This window comes from Malania oleifera, chromosome 6, assembly GCF_029873635.1.
Source record: "Malania oleifera isolate guangnan ecotype guangnan chromosome 6, ASM2987363v1, whole genome shotgun sequence".
Taxonomy (NCBI): Eukaryota; Viridiplantae; Streptophyta; class Magnoliopsida; order Santalales; family Ximeniaceae; genus Malania; species Malania oleifera.
In genome coordinates, this window is record NC_080422.1 from 36,783,386 (window position 1) to 36,808,495 (window position 25,110).

The 25,110-nt window shown below is 38.0% G+C and overlaps 1 protein-coding gene across 1 annotated transcript in view; it reads right to left on the reverse strand.

Moving 5' to 3' along the window:
• LOC131157041 (protein transport protein SEC24 C) overlaps positions 1-16,250 on the reverse strand; it is a 103,054-nt gene extending 86,804 nt beyond the window's left edge. Inside the window, exons 1-6 of the mRNA XM_058110884.1 lie at positions 14,915-16,250; positions 12,842-13,072; positions 12,469-12,543; positions 12,212-12,310; positions 5,065-5,176; positions 1,420-1,547 (exon numbers count right to left, since the gene is read on the reverse strand). Coding sequence (XP_057966867.1) covers positions 1,420-1,547; positions 5,065-5,176; positions 12,212-12,310; positions 12,469-12,543; positions 12,842-13,072; positions 14,915-15,841 — 1,572 coding nt within the window. The 5' untranslated portion in view covers positions 15,842-16,250. The remainder of the gene's footprint in view (positions 1-1,419; positions 1,548-5,064; positions 5,177-12,211; positions 12,311-12,468; positions 12,544-12,841; positions 13,073-14,914) is intronic.
• Positions 16,251-25,110: the final 8,860 nt, after the last annotated feature.

Consider the following 25,110-nt stretch of genomic DNA (forward strand, 5'->3'; position numbering starts at 1 on the left):
CCTTTGGATGTACTGCTCCCTTTTAAAAAGCAAAATCTGGGTGCAACACATTTGATAACAGCTTTTTCAGCTTTTAAAAGCTAGCTTTTAGCATTTTGGAAGCACTTCCAAAAGTTATAGATTGATGCATTTTAAAAGACAAAAGCTGGGCTTTCTCTAACAGATTATCTATTGCTTTGGCATACTTAGTTCTTTTCAAACATAATGAAATTCTCCATGCATTATTCACTTCTCTTAAAATGGCATGTTCATTTTCAATTTTTACTCTTTATGACGTGGGAACTCCAGCCACTGACGAGCCACATCGGACCCCCCGGCACAACCCCAAACCCACAGGAGACTGATCAGCCCCACAGCCAGCAATCCAGGTGAATCATGAGTCTGATCTCAGAGGCAGTGGACTTCATTTTAAATATTTGAGCCAGCATACAGCTTTTTTCCAAACAATAAGGATCAGCATTTCTCTTTCCTTTTTTTTTTAATTAAAAAAAATAATTTAGAGAGAGAAGAAGAGTACACAAGGGGGGAAAAAGGAAAACGGGGGAGGATAAGATATTTTCACAACACAACAGAAAAAAGAACAAACCAGGAAACCAGAGAACAAACATTACAAAACATATCTACTCGAGCAAAGCAACTCAACACTGCTGTAGATCTGACAGATGTAAGAGCCGAAAGAAACCATTTGCCAAAACCCACAGGGAAGCGAGAAAAACACCTATCTATTCCAAGCAAGTTAAGAGGAGCACCCAAATTCTTAAAGATCGTGGCTTTTCCTTCCAACCAAATACACCAGAGAATAGCTAAAAAATTGAGCACTGCATAAAAGGTTGACCTAGCCCTATCTTCTCTTTTGTCCATGCGAAGATTCCATTCCTCCTTCCCTTGTTTCCAAACACCTTTAACAACAAAGTACAAAAAGCTTCCAAGGAGGAAGGGCTCACCGACCGAAGTCCCTCCAAAAATGCCACACAATTTACTCCAAAGGCTCCAAGAGAAATGGCAATGTAAGAATAAATGTAAACAGGCCTCTCCACTTTTAAAACAGAGGATACGCACATCAGGTGATAAAACCTAAAAATTGCACCCATCCTACAGCTATCCAGATCCATTTTCCAGTTCCAGCAGTGAGCTACATCACACAGTAAACTTTTTATTTTAAAAAAATCTAAAATAATTAAGACTATTGAACAGTATCAATTAAATAATGGCACGTTAACTTTTTTATTCCATACATATTTTTTTTATGCACAAGAAGTTGGATGTTGACATCCTAATGGCGTTGGCACTTCTGCCAAGTCAGCAAGTGCCTATAACTACTAATAACCAATATCATAGGAGAAAGCTACTATAAGCAAAGCAAGGAGAAATTAAAACATCAGTTAGTCTAGAAACTGCAAACCTTATAAATGGACTAACCATGTATTCTTTTGAGGCAACAAATTCAACTGTTCCTCTGCATAGCTCAGGTCTTTCATCAGCGTCCCTGCGCCTACCATCTGGACCTAAATTGCAGTGGTAATCACGAGGTGTCTCATCAGTGAATCCTGCACATGGATAAAATTTCAGAACCACAACCACTATAATTAAGGTATAAAACAGTCAAACTACTTGGTACTCATCCTAGTGAGATTTACTTGAACTACCAGCTACTTATGAAGCTCAGAATCACAACAAAAATATAAAAAACAAGAAGAGTCAAACAGGCATTACAAATGCCGCAGTCCATGAAAGGAGTATCAATTTATATCTGTCCAGATCATAGAGAAAATATTTGATCTAAGACTGGATAAAGTGAGAAAGGGAGATGTTTTGCTTATTCTGAAATGTAATCCAAATTGTAACCAGTGGGTGAGGCTTCCTCAGCGGCTGCAAAGTAAGCGGTTTTCAGAGGGATTGGTATCTGGTTATAGCAAAGTTAAGAAGGGGTTTCAAAGTGTTAAGAGTTGGCAATTTTAGATATCGGTGGCAAATTGAACAACAGAACTAGAAATTTTCTTTTGAGCCAGGGCTGGGATGGAAAGGAAGACACTATTCGGTGCATTACTGGTGGAACAAAAGGGAATGGATCTCAAGAACTTGTAAAAGTCTGCGCATTAGCTAGGGTCTTCCATACCAACAATGGTATTACAGGCGAAGAATACAGCAACATGGCCATTCATGGAGCCCGGTAGCAAGCAGAGAAGAATACAATTTGTAAAAAGCTGTATGTTGCAGGACAAGGAGCAGATGCAGAAACAGCCTTTTCAACCATTGCCAGTGAGCTGGGGGACTACAGCAAAAATGGCAGAGGTGGCTAGTATTTCATTTGGGAATGGGAGTGTGTTCAAGATGGGGTGGAGCAGGCTGCAATGCTTGACAATCATTTGAAGTTGGGCTGATATTAGAGAGTAGAGGATTTGAGGAAGGATGGCTGAGTGGACAAGCCAAAGCCCCAAATGCCTTAAGCGGAGAGCATGCCCAATTTCTAAGGAGGGGTACCGCACAGGGGTCAAGGATCATTTTTGGAAGCATTCATCCTCGCAGCCCCAATGTGACTGTTTCTTAGTTGGAGAAGAATAAATGGGGGGCATTTGATAAAATTAAGCATTTAGCACTAAATGCTACATACAGTTCAGAATCTCTGATACTGGGTTCGGAACATAATTAGAACCAATTTTTGCATGTGGGTACCGAATTATTTTCGTCATTTGGTAACTAAGCTCTCAATAAAAGTTTTTTTCCCATTTTAACCTTTTAGAATGGCAAGAGTTAAATTTAAAGATAATAAAAAAAAATGCATCAAATATTGGAATCAGAAAAAAATAAAAAAAATAAAATTAAAACAGGCCTAAAAAATCCAGAAGTAATTCGAAGAATATGTTAATCATTCACGCCATAGTCGTCCAAAATGTGATGCTGCCATTGAACACAAACACTATCAAAGAGAGACAGTCACTCTGGCCCCCGCCTCCACTTTTCCAAGCGGTCCTCCCCACTCTTCCTCTTCCTTCTTCCCCTTCTCCTCCCTATCTTCTGAGTTCTGGCCCACTATTTTCTGGAGACACACAACAGCTCCCATAGCCAGATCTGGAATAAAATTTTGATCTGGAATGAGAGTTTGCCATTATTTTTCCTGACAGAAAAAGACATTCAATTATAGGAAAAGAATTTACGAGGGGGAAAAAGCCATCTCCCAAAAAAATCTGGAACAAACCAGAGAGAAACTAAAACATCAAAAAACAGAAATCAGTCCAACCAATTCTTCCAATCCCTATTTAAATACTGAAAACTAGCTTCTCCAAAAATTCCAAACCCAATACACCATAAAGAAGTCAGGAACTCAATCTTTTCCCACACCAAATACAAATTCAACTTCTTCCCAAAAACAAATTCCGTGCATTACATTCCAACCAAAGATCCCATAAAGCATACTTACTACGCTTCCATAGAGCTGCCCTATCGTTCTTTCCAAAGCCCGCAAAAGAAGTGATTAACTAATCTTCCACTGAATAGAGGCAGACCAACTGGCCATCAACAGCAAATAGAGGAGACGGAGAGTTTGTTCACAGTACAGAGGAGAGATGAATCGTTGAATCATGAATCTGTTTACACAGCAGAAAGAGGGAGAGATGAAAGTGTATTGCATTAGGGGTAAATTTGTCAAAAACCCATTCAGAGAATGCTCTGACCAAACTAACAAAGTGAGAATCACTGACCGAATTACAGGCATTAGGAGGCTATTAAGAGGTTTAAACAAACACATCCAGTTGACTTATTTTTTGAACTGTTTAGAGCCGCCTCTATCTAGAGCCTATTAAGTGCAAATAAACGACCCCTAAGAGCATTTCATCTTTGTGGACGAGGGTTAATGATGAGATACACACAACAGGGCAGAAGAAAGTTCAGAATAGTAATGGTTCTGTCAAGTGTGTGAGACCGGCTTAAGTTTCTTTTTGCTCAGTGGGAGAAGACTGCTACCATGATGGGATTAGTAAATAGCCATTGGCAATTTTTTCTTTTTTTTTTTTGAATAATGATGAGATACACACAACGGGGCAGGAGAAAGTACAGAACAGTAATGGTTCTGGTGAGGGTGCTAGACCGACTGAAGTCTCTTTCTACCCAGTGGGAAAGGATGATGGAATGGGAAAAAAACAGCAGTGCAAAGACAGGAATTTGCCTACTCCAGTGGAAGAGAAAAATGGGAAAAACTTAGAAGCTCAGAAACTACTGGATAATGTGGGCATGTGGCTGTCTAATCCTGTAGGCAATGGTAATCAAGTTTAGTTACATAAGGGTAAAAGGAAGACGAAAATGGGCCAACAGGAGTTAGCTATTCTGCAATGCTTGGTAAATATCATAAATTATGATGGGAATGGGTTGAAGAGGTGTTTCACAGTTTGTTTCTTTCACTCTTTTTTTTTGTTTTTTTTTTTTTTAGGATTTACTGTCCTTGTCTAGTTATTCTTCTCCTCAACACATTTTCTTTTTTCATCAAAAAAGAAGATTATCTATAAGATTATACCTTAAATTACACTGCAGCATATTATTATACAACATGTCTGTTAGAATACCACTTTACCAAAAAGCTTAAGCTATTTGATTGTGGGCCAACAGTGTATATCAAACTTTAACACTCCCCTGCACGTGCAGCCCAATAGCACATGGAAAGATAAACAAACAAAAAATAACACTCATTACAGGGAATACAATAATTTTAAAACACCACACAATAAGCGCAGGCAACACAACGAGAACCCAGAACTTCCCGTTAACCAGCTCTGATACAATGTTAGAACAACACTTCACCTAAAAGCTTAAGTTATTCGATTGTGAGCCAAAAATGCATATCAATCTTTAACAATGTCTGCACAACTTGACTACAACATTTGAATCATCAATAAACTGACAAGCACCAAATCCCAAGTCAAGACAAAATAGGAAGCAAAATGCAGGTTTCTCCCATATACAAAAATAAACAAAAGCAAGTCTTGACAACTACTTATGTAACCAACTAATACATTAAATTGCAATCCAATATAGATGAAAATGGAAAAATCGCTATCACGTATACTGACTGACCACACAAGTTACAGATGAACCGCCTGCCCTGATCAATAAACTTCATGAAGGGATTTACATAGCCTTTGCAACGAGAACATCGAACAGGACCACTTTCACCAAAATCCACAACCTACAACACAAGAAATTTAGGTTAAGTGAGTTATAGATTGCATCTTTAACAATGCAAAAATAGTTTTCATTCAGGTGTATAGTTCATGAAATTTGTAACCGAGACTTTTAGATAAAATTAAACATATTATTAAGAAACGGAAAAATAACTAAAATAATGCAGTCCCATTGCACATCAATCAGCCACATCCAAGAAAACAACCAAGTGCTGAAACACTAGTGATATCCAAAAACAAACCTTCAGGAGCCATCATCATACCATTGATAGAATTGCATTACAAATTTTCAATCTAACACACCACACCACAACAAAAGTTATGCACCTCCAAAATATTTCCTTCTCCTCCTTACCTCTGAAACCCTTAAATCTCTGAAGAAATAACTCTAAAAAGAAGGATGCCCAATGCTCCCCAAACACACGAAAAATCCTGCTTCGAGGCTCCATGACAGAAGTGAAGTGCGAAAATAAATGTGCATTCATTTTGCTGCTCTAATAGCACAGAGCACAAAGATTGAGAGACAAAACTTTAACGGGTCTTCTAACCAGAAGCAGTCATTACTCATTAGTATTGATCCTATTAAGAACCACATATCACATAAAGCCCTCATTTTTGAAAAGGGTCTAAGCTTTCCAGATCATGGTACGTAAGCGAACCCAAAACCAATCGAATCGCAGGTGAGATGCTCCAAAAAGGATATATGAGAAAACACCCCAGAGCTATCCAAAACGCAAACCCAATGATCAGGCCTCAAAGAAGACAAAAAGAACAAGCACTGTGAGTACCTGCATCATATACTCTAAGCCACTGTCCCAGATAGTACATGGAGGCAAATGCAAAACATTATTACTCTTCTAAAATTTGGATATTTCATAACCATTATTAAAAAAGATGCAAAATTTTCAAGCTTTGAGCTAAATTTGATGTCCAATTAGGGATGAGACAGCTTATAAGGAACTTTTTTTTTTCACAAGACAGATCATATGGGTCCATTTAGTAAAATGAAGAATTCATACAACAATTTGTAATAATTACTAGTAAAAAACAATCTTTTTTGTTCCTTGGGATCAACAATTCATCAGGAACGAGAGATTGAGGACAGTATACACAAAATTAAAACAAATGGTTACAATGGAGAATCATCCATAGTGCTTGCTATACGGCTGTAGAATACCCAGTAACTGTAGCTCTGTCAACATGGATCACAATACTAAACAATTAATAAAAAATATAGAGAATAAGCACAGCAGAAATGAAGAAGTTGCGATGATCGAAGGGCAGTGTATGGATAACATAATTAGAATGCTTGGATATGTTAACTTTGAAGGTAAAATAAGAGAAAACCAGTTAGGGGTACTTGAACATGCATATTAGACACCAACAGATAAAAAATAAAAAATAAAACAAAGGTATCCCCAGACCACAATTAATTAAAAATATACAGAATAAGCACAAGCAGAAATGAAGAAGTCGTGATGATCAAAGGGCATTGTCTAAATAACATAATCAGAATGCTTGGATATGTTAACTTTGAAGGTAAAATAAGAGAAAACCAGTTAAGGAGGACTTGAACATGCATATTAGACACCAATAGATAGTTTGGGTGTGAGCTCGTGTCATCCAATGAGCAATTTGACATCAAGTTGATGCGGATTTTCATTTTTGTGGTAAGTGATTAGCTAAAAGTGGTTTGGCGCAAGGTAGTTCATTTTATCTGGAAGCATCCATTGATTCCGATGGTAGATTTCATGGTGTTCTCCAATTTCATGAACACAGATGGGATGATAATCCCTTTTTAGAGAGAAAATGGGTCAGATCCGCTGCGACTTTTGGACAACTCTGGGGGAAAATATCTCTTTCAGTTTTAGGGATGAATGAACTTTGTTGGGCAAGGATTAACTTCGGGAAATCTGGTCAGAAAATCAGTTTACACGTCGGTTAAGAAATTGAGATTCCAAAATGAAGTCATTTTAATGAGATTCCTGGCAAAAAAAAATTGGAAAATTAATTTCTGTCAAGAAGGTTTTTGATTCTAGAAGGTTTGAGATGAGGCGTCTGGGTGGTGGAAGTTATATCAAATTGGCTGAAATTTCAGAAGGACAAGGAAAAAATAATTGGCAGGAGGAGCAATTGAAAAGCAGGAAATGTGTTTCCTTGGATCGTGGAAGTTCAAGAGCAGGTGTGTTTCAAGGAATGGGGAATAATCATTTGTTTGTGGCTATCCTCAAAGCTAGGAATCAACTGGAAACAGAAGGGGGCTTAGCCAGGAGGCTTAGCCCAGGATTTGCAAAAGGTGGACAAGAATACTGCCTGAGAATTCAGTTTGAAGGAGAGAGATTTGCCCAGGGAACAATGACAAAGGAATTTCAATTTTAAATCCCCCCAAGGTCTTTGTACCTCTCCACATCCTTCCTCACAAACCTCTTCAGCAACTTTTCCTTGTGCCAGTACATCATCAGCCGAATTATTCTTTCACAAGTAACCCTTTGCCAGTAGCTTTACCTGCTTCTGAAAAACTGCTACTGGTCATTTCAATGAGCCTTCACAAAGTGGGCTTGCCAGCTAGAGGAGTTAGCCCACAGTCATGTACTATTAATGAGGGTATTGTTGGGAATTAACAACAAATTCCCGAAACCTGTGAGAAACAAAATAGAGAAAGAATACACGCCAAAGAAAAATCAATCACATGCACAAGACAGTATTTACGTGGTTCGGCAATTTTGCCTACGTCCACAGAGTTGCAGGGATTTCACTATTATCAGGAAGAAAAATACAGAGAGTGCGGCGGTACAATGCTCTCTCTCTCGCTCTCTCACGAAGTGTGACCACCAACCCTAATCACCCAAAAACAATCATTTTATATGTTGCGCACAGGGTTCCGAATGGGCTACAAAACGGGCTCAAAAAACTAAGCCTTAGGATAGAAATCTCTCATTAAAGAAAAGTCGGGTCATCATCCAGATTGAACGCAACTAGGCTCCACAAAAGCCCAACAGGTATTAGGCTTGCTGTTCTTCAAAAGTCTTAATCAAAGCTCGCCTTAAGGCAAGGCATGCCTAAAACGCCTTGAGGCTCAATCTAAAATACCAAATCCCAAAAAGGCTAACACATTACACGTTGAAGCTTCCACATTTGTACAAAAGGCACGCCTTTTATGCCTTTTTACTTGAGACTAATGCATTTTGGGGGTGCAATTTTCAAGTAATATTTGGCTAGAAAATATTGATTCCATGTTTATATAAAAGGGATTTCATAATATGAGTTGATTTCTAAAACTCTTGAACCTCAACCTTTTTAAAAAAATTGAGTTGTATACTTGTATCTTAGATCTTGAAAAATAATTTGAACTTTGTAGTGTTATAGCTATCTCTTGTCATGATTTATATAATGAATTTAAGTTAGCAATTTTTTTTGTATATTTGATTTTTTGTTTTTACATTATATTTTTTCTTTTCTTAATTTTTTCTTTATTCTTAAAATATATAACTTATTTACATATTTTTACCTAAAAATAAAATCTCAAAAGGCTTACACCCCAACATCTTAAGGCTTACACCTCGCCTCTTAAGGGTTAGAGCGCCCCGCCTTACGCCTTCGCCTTTTAAAACATTGTCTAAGCCTAACAGAAGCTTTCTAAGGCAGGTGCAAGTTGGGCTGGATTCTCTTAAATCGGAGATCAGTAGCAGTTTTTCAGAAGCAGCTAAAGCTACTGGCAAGAGTAATTAAACTTGTGAAAGAATAATGAGGCAGATGACGTACTGGCACAAGGAAAAGTTGCTGAAGAGGTTTGTGAAGAAGAATGTGAAGAGGTACGAAGAGGAGGAGATTGTCTAATCTTGAAAGATGATCTGGAAAAGGTAGATGGGAGTATAGATTATTCTACCCCCCAATGTTTTGCACTTTCAAGGGCCTGATGTAGTCATGTAGACAAATATTCAGGAACCAGTGAGTAACAGCTAGATCACAATATCGTAAGAATAAGAGAGGGCAAAACAAGGGAATTTGAAGAGAAAGAGATAGATGTGATGAAAGCAAAAAGGAAGGAGGTGATGCTGGGGGATGGTGGTTATGATTCTCCATTGGCCCAAGAGTTCATTGAATCTGAGTATGAGGAGTTTTACAGCATGAGTGAAGTGAAAAGAGGCCCTTTGTGGGATTAATTAATTGAAAATTTTCGTTTCAGAGATGAATGTGTAAATACAGAAGCTTTAAAGATAATGACGCATCAAGCACTGACATTGTGGAAATGGGGAAATGTGATTTTTTAATCAGCAAGAGGGGATGACAGTGGACTCTGCAGGGATATATGAGAATACACAGGTTGGTGTTTGGCATTTAAAGGAAGATGCTGGCCTTTAAAATGCTGTAGTTGAGGAATGATCCTTGGCCATTGTTCTCACATTCAGCTTTTGATGTTCCTGAGGGTAGTACAGAGAGGGGTTTGAGTAAATCTCTAGTGATCTCTACTATAACTGCAAAAGGGAGCTTCTAAGTCTGTGAAAGGTGTTCTTCCCGCTCCAAGTAGTGGACCTAATTTATTGAATTTTTATATGCGCCAAAGGGAGGAAATTAAAATGAAACAGTATAACCACTTGCCCTTCTCAGGGTGTGAGAGATGATCAAATCCAAGATGGGGTTAAATTGATGAGTCCTTTAGGCAAAGAGCTTAAAGTAGCTGTTTCGCCAAAGACATGTGAGGAAGAAGAAAATAACCTCAATATTTTCTTCTTCTTTTTTTTGTTTTTTTTTTTTGGTCCGGGGGGGGGAGGAGTGGGAGAGGGAGAGGGAGGGGGAGTTTGTAAACAGGGAAAAATTATTAAAAATATGAGGTAGCTGAGCTGGAATGTTGAAGGGTATGGAGATTCTGAAAAAAAAAGGTTTAGTTCACAAAGTGATGGTTAGATATTCTCACGAGATCTTAATGTCACAGGAAACAAAATTAGAATGTGTTAATAGGGGCATTATTAGGGAAATTTGGTGGCTAGATAGAGGCAAAGTTTTGGCTATTTTCTATCTATTTGAGGGGCTTCCAGTGGTATCTTGCTCATATGGGACAATCAGGTGGCTAACTTAGTGGACTGTATTTGGGATTTTTTCCTTGTCAGTGTTGTTGGAAGTGGAGGGTAAGGAATAGTGATGGATACTTTGGTTTTTGGTCCTTCTACACCTACCTTAAGATCTCATTTTTGAGAGGAAGTATGCATTGTGTTGCCCCAAACAGGTGATTGGAGGTGACTTCAATTCTGTCAGATTCCCATAGACGAAAAAAGGTAGTGGGAGGTTATCATCTGGTATGCAATTTTTTAACTTTATTAGTGTGTGGTTTGAGAAATATCCAGTTGCAGAATGCTTCGTTTATTTGGGTAAGTAGGAGGAGGACAGAACAGTAGCCAGATGTGCCATCTTCTACTCTCCACTTGCACAGACTTGATAGCAACTCAAGATGAACAGCCCACTAATTGCCAAGATGTAGAGGATCTACCACAATTCGTATCCTCATCGGTCATCACATCACCAAATGGTCCTAAACCAAACTTCGTCCGACCAACCACCAAATTACGCTATCTTCCAAAACTTCCATAGTAGACATGATCCCAAGCCTCATTAAGAATTATGCATAAAATGAACCTACACCCTTCTCAACTATGACTACCATGCATACATTCCAATGACAAGGTAGCCCGCCTTCTTAGACCACCTACTGGTGTCTTAAATAGTATTCCAGTAATCCCAACCATTGTTTTAAATAACGATAATAGTAGCAGCCGTGGTGTAAGGGTTATCGCCATCACAAATATTATGTAACGGGTAACGGACATTGCATTCATGAATTCATTTTTTGTATTAGCAAACTTCTCAAACACATATAGACTCATATAAAATATAGACTGCCATCTTTTGTACTCTTTTGGTCTTCAATGGAATTTTTGTTATCCAAAAAATGAAATATGGAAAGTTCATAATCTTCACACAACTCCAGCTATCTTTGCCCACTATCATGATCCCCCACCAGGCATGTACTAGAGAAATCTTCAGCTTATAAGGATAGTTTAGGCTCCAACCATGTGAGGCGCCTTTTATAGAATAAAACCGTGAGGATAGTGAACCAAAGCAGACAATACTTCACCAAAGTTGGGCCAAGACCATTACATAACTCTAATAATCCAAACTTCATCCCTCATCTCTCTCGGCTCTCTCTTCTAATGCGAGAGAAGGGCTTGTCAAATTAGTGTGTCAGCCACCGTCAAAGACACTTGCTTTTTGAAGCATTGTACGACGAGGATCGATCGAACAAGCTGGCCAAAGAAAGAGGAAGGCCGAGAGAGGTTGTTGCAGGAACTACTCACATGCAACCATCTAAAAGAGAAAAGGGTGGGTGATGGCAGTTTATCTCTTCCCATTCCCATCAGAGGAGCTCACCAAAGACGATCAATTGGCTCTCTATTGAAGGAATGGAGTAATCCTCAAAGGGAGGAGAGGCTCTTCAATTCGTCAAAGGGGTGCACGAACAAAAGGATATTTAATTGCTGGACCTAAAAGGCATACACCTTCCAACTTGAGGCATAAAAAACGCTGCTTTTGCAGCTGAACCATACGCCCCATCACAAAAGTGTACGCATTTTAGAATTTACGCTTTTTAAAATACACCTTAGTGCGTTTAACCCAAAACATCCACCTCAGGAACACCTTTAAAAACACTGCCACCAACCTTCACTCCTATGCAAAAACACCAAAATAACTACAAAAAAATAACAGTAGAACACAATAAAATATGTCAAACAAAACACGCCAAAACCCATCACTCAAACATGAAAAACCATTGCTTTAAGCAGGACTCCAACTGCTCAGCTATAAATCTAACGCATATTATTACAGTTGTAGCCTTCATATTCCAATCCATCACTAACTAATCAACAAATTCAACTTTTCGTTTTTGGAATAAAATAAAGATAAACAAGTTTAAATTATAGAAAACTTTACTTAACAAGACCAAAAATGCAGCACAAAAAGTTTAGGGAAAAAAATGACAGCATTACTTGGATAGGCTCCTCAGAAGGATGAGGAAGGGCTAAAGGTTGAACCAACAATGCCAACTGCATCCCAGACGTGGTCAAAAGATCACTAGTGCATGGGATCTGTTAAATCAACAGAAGGGAAAAATAATTAAATCAACAGTTAAAACTACTCCAAAAAAAATAGTGATCTAAAATCCATGAATTTATGCACTCTTAAGTTCCAATGATTAAAACTATTAGAGCTATGAATTTATGCATTTTAAGTTCTTAATAATTACCTGATTGATGGTACACCTCATGTAACGTGGACTACAATTCCCAGTGTCCTTGACAATATATTCACTTGTAGCAGGCTTCACAAACACCCAAAAAAAAGTATTTAGAGAATAACAAACAGCATCATAAGATATTCCTATAACACAATAAAACATATAATCATCAAAGGAGAAAAAATAAAATTACACCCCACCCTTACAAGCATGAATTGCATCAAGGCACAAAGACATGCAAGAGGCAGTAAAAGTGAAATGCATATGCAGAAAATACAAAGCCTAATGACAAATCCAGGTTAAGAAGATACAACTAAATTTTTGAAAAATTAAATCAAATAAAGAAACCTCCTTCAGCTCAAGCAAGAGCAAAAAGGAATACCGGTGGGAGATTGGCTTGGCTGCCATGACGAGTATCGTACAAGATCACTGAGGAACTTGGAATTGGGCGAGGAATTTGATTGGGATCAATTTTTGATGGCCCTGACATAGAGGCTCCAGCTTGACCCATAGCAGGAGGTATAGTAGCCATGGATTGATTTGGCAATGGTGGTGGCATTCCAAACATTCTTGGTGGTTGTGCTGAACCAGGAATTGGTGGAGGAGGAACCACCTAAAACAAAATCATGAAATTCAATATTCAAATCAAGTGCATGCATATGATCGTCATATAATATTGACTAAAACGATGTAATAAAAATAATAAGATAATGTAATGTGATGACTTAATATTTACTAAAGTAATGAAAACAAGAAGATAATAATATTGCAATCATCACAAAGAAAACATAGAATTGGACCATCACTCTGGAAGCTTATGAACCCTGAGGGGTCCATTCTCTTGAGAGAAATTTGAAATGAAGTACAGCCTTATGTTTCTCAATAAATCTCAAATTCAAAGGTCGCAAAAGCTCAAGATTACCACCGGGAAAAAAAAAAAAGTATATGGTGTTCTAACATGGTGAATTGAGCATATATAGTGTTCTAGTAGAGTTAAAGCCTTCAAAGTAATGCCTTTGCTGTAGATTTCCATTCCAAAAGATCAATTTTTGTCTTATATGTCAAGCAGAAAACAGCAGGTGCTATTCAGTGATTTTCCAATAGTCAAAATACAACCTAATCTGTAAATTTTCACCACAAAATTCTTGACAAGAAAAACTTGTTACATTAACACCACAATTTAAGTTCTAACAAACAAAGAACAAAATATTCAGCACCGATCTATTCCTATTTTGTCATATCAAAAACAAAATAAAGACGCAACTTGATGCACCTCTGTGATCTAAACTTTAATGCGCATTTGTATATAAAAAAATAAAGTTTTTGTTACTGTCTAAAAAGTTCTTTTTTATAAAATAGAATTTTATTAGGGAGATAGAGAGAGAGAGGGAAAGAGAAAAGTACAAAAAAAATATATGTTAACAGCAAGATGATAATAATGAATAAATAAATAAAAGCACAGCCTGGTGCACAAAGCTCCCGCGTATGCAGGATCCGGGAAAGGAGCGAACCACAATGGGTCTACAGTACGCAGCCTTACCTTGCATTTTTGCAAGAGGCTGTTTCCACACCTCGAACCCGTGACCTCCAGGTCACACGGCGACAAACTTACCGTTGCGCCTAAGCTCCCCTTCCAAGATGATAATAATAATGCAAGAGATAAATTAAATTACATTAACAGAAAGATAAATGAAAATATTGACAATAATACGCATGTTTCAGTTATCCAACAAGGAAAACTGTGTCATACAATGTGTATATTTTATTAAAACTGTAATAGATATTTAAAAAAGTTTACTAACATATTTTACATGCAAATATGGTTTTTAAATGCCACATCATCCGTTTTTTTTAATCCAAACTGATTAACTCGGCCAAGAGTTAAAGGCTATCATGTAATCAACACTTCCATCTATTCTTAATAAACTAGCGACATTAATATATCAACAGGCCTACAGTTTACCCCCAACAAATTCAATATTAACCAGAAAAATAGTAATTTCTCAGGAAGTGCCAAAAGAATTCAACACTGTTTTCAAAAGCCCTAAGCGAGATTCTCTTCTCAAAACCCCAAAAGAGATTACCCCAATGCAGGTTCCCCAAATATCCACATACAGATTTTTTAGTATGCAACAAAGCCTTAAGATGAATAATTCCAGCTATATGAATCAGTTCTGCTGGTCTGCTTGTTCGTCCGGCCTCTTATACTGTATATATTTCCTGTTGTTAATTCTATTGTCTTCTGGTAAACTCTAAGGTGATAGATGCCTTGGGTATGCACCATCTTTGTACTTAAGGTATATTCCAAACACACTATACCAATCAGTACAGTAATTACCAACGAGACTAAATTAAGCTGTGAACTCTCCAGACTCACTAAGGAGACTAAATTACGCTGTGAACTCTAAAAACTCGCAAAGGAGGCTAAATTATGTTGTGAACTCTTAAAACTCACTTGCTGGGGTTGCACCGGCCAAGTTTGAGTTCCATATGGAGAGCCTGAAGGTAGTGGTTGTGGTCCTGCTGAAAAGGGGGAGGATGCTGCCGAAAAGGGGGAGGATGCTGCTGAAAATGGAGAGGACGGTTGCACGGCAGGACCTGCAGGAGCATTAGCGGTAGTACTTGCAATGAAAGAACGCATTGTCGGCACTTGGGTAGGAGGCCTCATTGGCATCGTCGGTGGTGGTCCAACAGGCATCTGGGGCGTACTGCCAGAAGAAGGAAGAGGGGCCGCACTTGGAAAAGGCCCAGATGTGAACATGGGAGGCCCGTTACTAGCCAGACCTGGAGAGCTCGACGGAGGAACAATCGGACCCGTAGTCAAAGGCGGAGACGGAAAAGCGCCAGGACGAGCACCAGGTGCTGGTGCCGGTGTGGATCCAGGTGCCATGCCTGGTGCTGGAGGGGGCACAACTTGGCCACTCGAAGACAGGAAAGCAGCGCGAGGAGGCCCAGAAGGAGGAAAAACAGGACCTGTCACAAAAGGAGAAGGCGGCAAAGACCCAGGAGGCGCAGATGACGGCCTCGATCCATGAAGCGGCGGAGGCTGACTAACAGGAGGTCCCAATGGCCTACTCGGCGCCATATTAGGAGCTAATGAGGCCTGCGGAGAGCCATAAGGCGGCACTGGACCCCTTGCAAGGGCAGCGGGAGGTGGACCAGGTCTAGCCACGGGAACTGCCGGCGACTGTGAAGGGAACGGAGGTGGTTGCCCGAAAGGAGGCGGCCGAGGGGCAGAATTGGGCATCGATGTCAGACGATTGATTTGCAGGTTCGGCATATCATCGGCAAGAGGATCAGAACTTCTCTGAATATTAGGGTTATAATTGGGCGGTGCATTGGGAGGCCTAGGTGCTCCACGAGGAGGCACGGGAGCTGCCATGGGAGATCAAATCAAAACAAATCAAACCAGATCAAATCCTTTCGTCCTCCTATATATTACAAGAAGAATTCAACGACGCGTGGATCCGAATCTAAAAGATTCTAAAAAAGCACAGGAGTAGATCGAAACTTTCTGGACGATCAAATGGTGAAAATTCTCGATCCTCACTTCTGAGATAAGATCTGAAGAAGAAGAGTAGGGAATAAAAAGAATCCGAATCAAAAACTATAGCCGTCGCCGGGACTTCACCCCTCTCTCAATCGAAGAAGAGAAGCAGAAGGCAAATGCGAATTAATTTGCGCACGTTTCTGTATTGCAAAAACCAAGCGAGTTCTCTCGTAATTGCAAGTCTTTAAAATGACAATGGAGACCGTCTTAACAATTTAGCATAACTGCGCTGAGTCGTCGCTGTTTCATGGAAGATTGTTGTGAGTTTTTTCCATTTTTAATTTTATTATTTAATAAAATATTAAATAATAATTTGATTGAAAAAAATTTTCTCATTTTTATGCGTCCAAATTTCGCTACATGATCCAACGAGATTTAAGCAAAACTCGATGGACTTTTAAACGGTCGGGATCATTCGTGTGTTGATGCGTGACAAGTAAAACTCACTTGATGGTCTAGCGAGTTTTTCTTAAATTTCGCTGCACCATCTAGCAAAATTTGCTTCATACCATTCAAGGAGATTTTGCAATTTTTTTGTAAAAAAGTTAATTAGTAAAAAAAAAAAAAACCCAAATATTCCATTCTCTTTTTTTCTTTTTAAGATTTTGAACACTTATTTACCTTGTTAAATTCATAGTAGCTTACTGGACACTCTAAGATAATTCTTATAATTTTATTTTAACTTAGTTATTTCTTCTAACATCCTTGACACTTTCAATGGGTTCAATGACTTTTAATTAACTTTTGTTTTAATTTATCGAACTTTAGTTCTAAATATCAATGATTTAGTAGGTTTTTTCAACACTTTAGGATAATTTTTATTTATCCTTACGAATGTTTTTTATTTTTATTTTTGTTTAGTTTCTATGTGATGTGGTTAATGGATGTAATGAAGAGAAGCTATTTAAAGAAAGCAAAACCTAGTGAAAACTCAATTTATTTTGTTATTGTTTGTTTTGTTTTGTTTTGTTTTGGTTTTTTCATTTTTTAATGGGAGGAAAGAGAATTGAGTGCAAGGATATGAGAAACCCCAGTACCCTTTGTTTTTTTTTGTATTTCACAACTTTCTTACACATTCAAAGTATCAAATTACTGTAAAAAAATTCGGGAGAGTCTTCTTTTAAAAATGACAATATCCATCTATGCACCTATTCAAAGAGAATATTTTTCCTCGGCAATCGATACCAGTATGTTCACAAATTTTATTCACAACTTTCATACACATATACATATTTGGAAACAATACATAAGGGCACATATTCAAATTCCTGCACCTGCTCAAAGAAAATAATTTTAATCGGCAATACTAGTATGGTCACAACGTTTACTTACAACTTTTATTCACAATTGTCATACACAACTTTTATTCACATATACATGTTGGGGAAAATAGATAAACATTCCCAATTATACATAAATAATGCAACGATGTTATACAAATGAAATAAAAATAATCAATGTTATACAAATGAAATCAAAAGAATGAGACTACTCAGTTCCGCAAGGAGGTCGTCTCCAATGTCGAGGTGGCTGCCGTTTGTGTTGGTCCTCTCCTTGCTAGTCATCTGCATCTAGTGTCCCGTCACGTCATCGTTCTATATGTCTATCATTTCCACTAAGAGGTACTGCATAATCAGTATCAATGCAAAGCAGATGGGGAGATGACTCATATAATGAATCTAGATAAGAATGAGCTGGCATGGAGGGTGCATCCACCTCCTCCGCATCAAGAATGTCGTCCAACATGTATGACATGGATGGGGTGGTAGCAGAGTCAGACGAGGCATCTGGGTGTCTACTCGACGGTCCCGCAATATCAACTCCTGGAGAAGATGTGTATAGTGCTAACGAGCCGAACACATACTCTACCTATACAGCAGGCGACTCCCCAGAGTGGCTCAATGGACGACCGGAGGCATACAAAGCATGTCCTCCTCATACTGGAGCTGCTCAACCCCCTCGTACTAGAGCTGATCAACCTCCTTGTGCATTCGGGTCAGGCCGAGGTTTATACGTCTATTGTCCATCCTCGTAGAGAAGGTCCAATCCAATTCTCACTAAACCCTGTACTGCAGGATCTGGAGAGATCAGATCTACCTCATGCAGTACGTCAACCTACAATATAGGAAAAAAATTGGTTAATACATTCACATCGTAACGTACACATAAAAAAATGTAATGTTTGGGTTAATGTGTTCTTACGAGGGTCATATATATAGCAACGGTGCTGCCCACAAAGCGTCGAGTGATGGACCTATACCAACGAAAGTGCGGGTCATCCACACGCAAAGGACCATCCTCCGCCTCGACTGGGATCATATGCTCTCGCCGATGCTCCTATGTTGTCACATACATCTTGTGCACAGCCATCCAGTTCATCACCCCTCGACCGTGTCCATCAATGTTATGTAGGTCCTGCCCATCTACATCTACCCCCAACGTCAAGAAGGGGTCAAGAATGCCCTGGCAATAGCCAAATTGTCATAGAACTCGGTCGGGGAGATAAACAACAACAAAACCAAGCCTTAGTCCCACTAAGCGGGGTCGGCTATATGAATCATTTTCCTCCAATTTATGTGATCATGGACCATTTCTTTTGATAGATTCAAGCATATTAAATCCTTACTCACTATCTCCTCCCAAGCTATTTTAGGTCTACCCCTACCCCTTCTACTGCCCCCCATAGTAACTAAGTCACTCTTCCTCACAGGTGCACTATAAGGCCTACATTGCAAGTGTCCATACCATCTGAGTAGTCCCTCCCTTATCTTATCTTCTATAGGAGCTACACCTAACTTACCACGAATATGTTCATTCCTTAATTTATCTTTCAATATTACAACACTCATCCATCTAAGCATCCTTATCTCGGCAACTTTTATTTTTTGGATATTATGTTTCTTCGTCGCCCAACATTCCAATCCATATAGCATAGCTGGTATTATAGTTGTCCTATAAAACTTCCCTTTCAATTTTAAGGGTATTCTACGATCACATAGCACACTTGAAGCACTTCTCCATTTTACCCAATTTGCTTTAACTCTATGCATTACATCATCTTCGATTTCTCCTTCAGCTTGCATAATAGATCCAAGGTATCGAAATCTACAAGTGTTATTTATTTCTTCATCATCAAGTTTAACTTTGTCTCCAATATTCCTCCTATCATTACTAAAATTACATTTCATATATTCTGTTTTATTTCTACTTATCCTAAAGCCTCTAGATACCAAAGCTTCTCTCCATAATTTTAACTCAGCCTCTACTCCATCCCTAGTTTCGTCAATTAATGCAATATCATCTGCAAACAACATACACCATGGAACCTCCTTTTGAATACTCTTAATCAATTGGTCCATCACTAAAGCAAAAAGATAAGGACTCAAAGCAGATCCTTGATGTACACCTATGGTAATTGGAAATTCTCTAGTTTGTCCATCTATAGTCCTTACACTAGTCATTACTCCATCGTATATATCCTTAATGACATTGGTATACCTACAACATATACCCTTTTTTTCTAAAATCCACCATAGAACTTCCCTATGTATCCTATCTTATGCTTTCTCAAGGTCAATAAATATCATATGCAAGTCCCTCTTTTTTTCCCTAAACTTTTCCATTAATCTTCTTAAAAGATAAATAGCTTCTGTGGTAGATCTCCCAAGCATAAAACCAAATTGATTTTCTGAGATCTTCGTTTCTAACCTTAATCTTTGTTCAACAACTCTTTCCCATAGTTTCATCGTATGACTCATAAGTTTAATTCCACGATAGTTATTACAATTTTGAATATCTCATTTATTTTTATATATAGGTATTAAAGTGCTTTTCCTCCATTCATCTAACATTTTCTTAGTTTTTACAATTGTATTAAATAAATTAGTTAACCATATAATTCTGTTGTCACCCAAGCATTTCCAAACTTCAATTGGGATGTTATCCGGTCCCATAGCTTTCCCATTTTTCATCTTTTTTAGTGCAAACTTAACTTCGTTAACTCTAATTTTGTGAATAAATCTTATATTTTTAGTCTTTTCCTCATTTAACAACTCTAAATTTAAGCCTTCTATTTGGTTTTCGTTAAACAACTTACTAAAATAACTTCGCCATCTTTCTTTAATATCTCCATCCTTAACCAAGACAATATCATCCTCACTTTTTATGCATTTTACATTTCCTAAGTCCTTGTTTTTCCTTTCTCTAGCTTTAGCAAATTTAAATATATCTCTTTCCCCTTCTTTTGTACCCAATCTATCATAGAAACTATTAAATGATCTATATTTAGCTTCACTAACAGCCCTTTTTGCATCTTTTCTTGCCTCCTTATATTTTTCAAAGTTATCTCTATTTCTACATTTTTGCCACGTTTTACACAAAATTCTTTTTGTCTTTATGATTTTTTGTACATTTTTATCCCACCACCAACTTTCTTTACTATTCGAGAATCTTCCCCTTAATTCACCTAAAATCTCTTTTACTATCTTTTTAATAGAACTAGCTAATCTATTCCAAAGAGTATTTGCATCTATCCCATCCTCTAAGGTCCAATCCCCATCTTTGATCATTTTATCTTTAAATTTTATTATGTTTTCTCCTTTTAGGTTCCACCATCTAATTCTCCTACACTAGTTTATTTTATCAATTTTCTTCCATTTTTTAATACATATATATATAACACTAAGACTCTATGTTGTGTGGTTAGGCTTTCACCTGAAATAACTTTACAATCCTTGCATGATAAATGATCTACCCTCCTAGTTTAAAAAAAATCTATTTGACTTCTATTTTGTCAACTTTTAAAGGTTATTAAGTGTTCTTCTCTCTTCTTAAAGCAAGTATTCATTATACTAAAATCATATGACATAGGAAAGTCTAAGATCATCTCCCCTGACTCAGTTTTGTCTCCATATTCATATCCTCTATGTATCCTCTCATAATTTTTATTATCTCTTCCAAAGTATCCATTCAGATCTCCTCCTATAAATATTTTCTCAGTTCTTGGTATGCCTTGTATAATACTATTCATATCTTCCCAAAATTATCTCTTAAGATTTTATGTTAGGCCAACTTAAGGAGCATAAGCATTAATGATATTTATTATCTCTTGTCCTAATAACATCTTGATTTTTATAATTCTATCCCTTACGCTTGTTCCATCCATAACGCTATCTTTTAAGTTTTTGTCTATAATAATGCCTACTCCATTCTTATGTTTTTCTTTTCCAGTGTACCATAGTTTAAATCCTGATTTATCGATTTCTATAGCTTTCTCCCCCACCCACTTAGTTTATTGCAGGCAAATTATATTAATTCTTCTTCTAATCATTGTATCCACAATTTCCATGCTTTTACCCGTAAGTGTCCCTATATTCCAAGTTGCTAATCTAATCCTAGTTTCCTGAACTAACGTCTTTACCTGCCCACGTCCAAAATGATGCAGGAACCCTCACATATTTGACACCATACCCGGGTGCCGACACAGCGCGTCGCTTCGGGGCGACAACCTAGCCCACCCTCGCCCACTTTTCGCTACACCCGGGTGGTTCAAGTGCAACGCGTCGCTCGTAGGGGACACCCCAACAAATATTCGATAAGGATTCATATCATAGTGATCTGAAAAATTTTACGCTAGCTGTCAGCTACCTAATGCAACCCTCCTCCTTAACCCGGGCTTAGGAATAGTTGTGTGTGAGTGGCACTCGAGCTATCCACAACTCACTCCTGACTGCATAATCGATGGATAGGTCGGCTATAACATCATTCATGTAGGGCCTCAATGAGCTACACTTAAACTGAAGTAAAATTTAAGCGAACTATACATATCTGGTAGAAAAAACCTAAGATGATGCTAGACTTTAATCGGATCATACCTCATGTTCTCGATGTATGTCAAACTCAAACCTGTACCACGGCAAGGAATGTTGCGAAACTGACGGCGCCCTCAACTCGTCCCTCCATCTATACAAAATGAAAACGTAAGTATTCGAATGTAACAAGTAGTAAAAACTACGAATTAGTATTCATAGTACTTAGAGCACAAATTCATAGTAACGCATGTTGTTACTAACCGGTATGCGAGTGGGACTAGGTCAACAAGGCGACCGTCTTTGTCCCTCTCAATTTCTAGCCGACCAAGGCGTGAAGGAGCTAAGGAGGGGCATCTTTGTACTGACCTGAAGAATAATGGTATTTAAATAATAAAGAGAGAGGAAAATGGAAATAGTAAAAGAGGGCAGCAGGCTTCGTTGACAACGTGGCACTTTGGGCTCGTCGACGAGGGTGTGCTTCGTCGACAAGAAGATACTGAGAGGTTTTTTTTTTTTAAGCTCTGAATTTCATCGACGAGGAATAGTATTCATCGATGAATTGCCTTCTTTACCTCGTTGACAAGGTGACGTGGCTCGTCAACGAAGGTCAATGTATAAATAGCCCTAAACATGATTTTTCAACTGATTTTCATGCAAAAACCCTCTCCTCTCTCTCCTCTTCAATTTTCATCCCTTTTCTCTAAGTTTCTGGGCTGAATTTACATCGGTTCGACGATTTGAAGCCACCACGACACTCTTAGGGAAGTTCTATGCATATCTGCTGGAGTGGATCGTCAGTAGGGCTAGTTTGAAATTCATCCCTGATTCAAGGTAAGACTATTTATTCAGAATTTGGTTTTCCTATAGTTATAGGAAATGTTATTTATAGAAAAATACTGACGTTTGGTTCTAAGAGTTGTCGTTTTCAGGGTGTTGAACGGGGAACGCTGCGAGTGCAGGACTAGTGAATTTTAGGGGGGATTTCTTTTCAGTAATCAGGTAAGGAAATAAACTAAAGCAGTTATTTTTCCATGAAAATTATTATTAAATTATTAGAAGAATTATGTTTAGGAAAGCATGTATATATTTGTATATTATTAAGAAAATGCATATTTGGGAAAACACTACTATGGTACTGAAATGTATGTATTAGTAAGAAATGCCTGAAAATATGATTTTTGAATAGAATGTATGATTTTATTCAGCATTATGTGACATGAATATTATTTTACGTGAAAAGTATTATGTTATGACAATTTTATGAATAGAGTATGTTTTCAGAAATGATGGAATATTGCAGTACATTATGGTTTTAAAATACATGATAAACAAATTATTTATTCAGAATAATATGTATGAAATGTTCGGCGCAAGGCTGTGATTGATAGTCGGTGCAAGGCCGCGTGTTATGTATGATTTTGGCGTAAGGTCGTATTTATGAATGTCCGACGCAAGGCCACAAATATGAAAGAATTCGACACATGGTTGTATGTATGTATGTATGTTATTACAAAAAATGCTATCAATCTATTTATGTTAGACAAGTATATTATCATCTATTATATGTTATCAGAACCTGGATGATAGTTCAGTTCAGTTTTAGGAGCACTGTACCGTAACTATACAGATCAGATTATTATGTTCAGACTTGTGCTAACCGCCCCTACAAGTAGAAGCGGTAGGAGATGGATAGTCGATGTGGCTTTCAGTGTAGAGTTGTAGACGTCCACGTGGCAGTCTGGACTAGAGTGTGGCGGGCCCATTGTACTTACAGACATTTTTAACTCAGCAGTAGTCGGCCAACCATTGTTGGGTCTCGCATTCGGGCTGCACAACCCGTCATAGGGGGTAGTACATGACATCAGCTAACTATACATCCTGGATAAATTTCAATATTATCAGTTATATTAGACATTTCATAATCAGTATGGCTTATTAGAAATTATGAAAGTATATCATTATTCAATATGTTATGATGAGTGTTTTCTAGCATGTGAAATGTATTGTATATGTATTATAGCACTAAATATTCATGTTGTCACACAACTGTATTTAGTTTATTTTCCCTTACTGAGAAGTTTCTCACCCCCCAAACGTAAATAATTTTCAGAAAACTCAAAAAGACCGGCGGAGCGAGGCTGCCGTTGAGATAGGTTGATACTACCCCACTAGGAGGGTAAGTTTTGATCAAGAGATAGGAAATTTATGTTGTGGGTTTCTAGATATGTAAATATTTTTGTATTTTTGGAGATTATATATAAAAACAGTATTTTGGGAATGTAGTTGACTCTGGTATTACGCATTTTATGGTTAGGAGAATGTGATTTATATTTACTGCTGCTTAGGTTTCCGCTGTGAATGTCAAAAGTGTCCCTGTTACCCATGGGTTTAGGTTGACTTTATTATTAAATATGTTATTATATGATAAGATAAGCAGGTCCTTACAGTTTGGTATCAGAGTCTAGGATGCAAGGTTCTATAGACTCTAAAATGCAGCAGTAATAATACTAGAGTATAGGATAAGGAAATTTGAGGTTTATTTTTGTAGTATAGATGCAGGACTTCCATGGTGGTTTGTGTGATTTTCCTGGGGTGATGATTTCAGGAAAGTCATGGTAAACTATCGTCGAGTTAGGTATCTAGGTTGTAGGATTGAATCTTGAATTAAGATTAGGAGAGATGAATTAATTAGGAATATACTATATTGGTTAGATGATATGTATAGTGAAGGGGTTCTAAGTTAAGTTATTTGTTTTTCAAGACGGACCCTAGTGGTAGTAGTGCCCATGCCAGTGGAAATAAGGGTGTTGGACCCTCAGGCGCTGCAGGTGGTGATTCAGATGCAGTTTTGTGCAGCGTGGCACAGCAAGTCATGGTTGAAATCGCTAGGAGTTCTAGAGAACAAGGTGGTCCGTTGGCAAGCCATGGTAGCTTGATCGAGAAATTTATTAAGATGAATCCTCCGGCTTTCTCAGGAGGAACTGATCCTGCAGTCGCTAAAAACTGGGTGCAGGAGATTGAGAAAGTGTTTGCAGTGCTACAGTGTACAGAGGAGTAGAGGGTGTTGTTTGCTACTTATAAATTGACTAGAGAGGCCGAGAGATGGTGGGCGGTGGTGAAACTCCTAGAGCAGCAGAGGACAGTACCTATGGAAATGACATGGGAGCGATTTAAGGAGATATTCTTCGATAGGTATTTTCCAGCCTCATCTAGGGAAGTTAAAATTGAGGAGTTCCTGAATCTGAAGTAGGGACAACAAAAGGAGCAACAGTATGCAACGAGATTCATCAA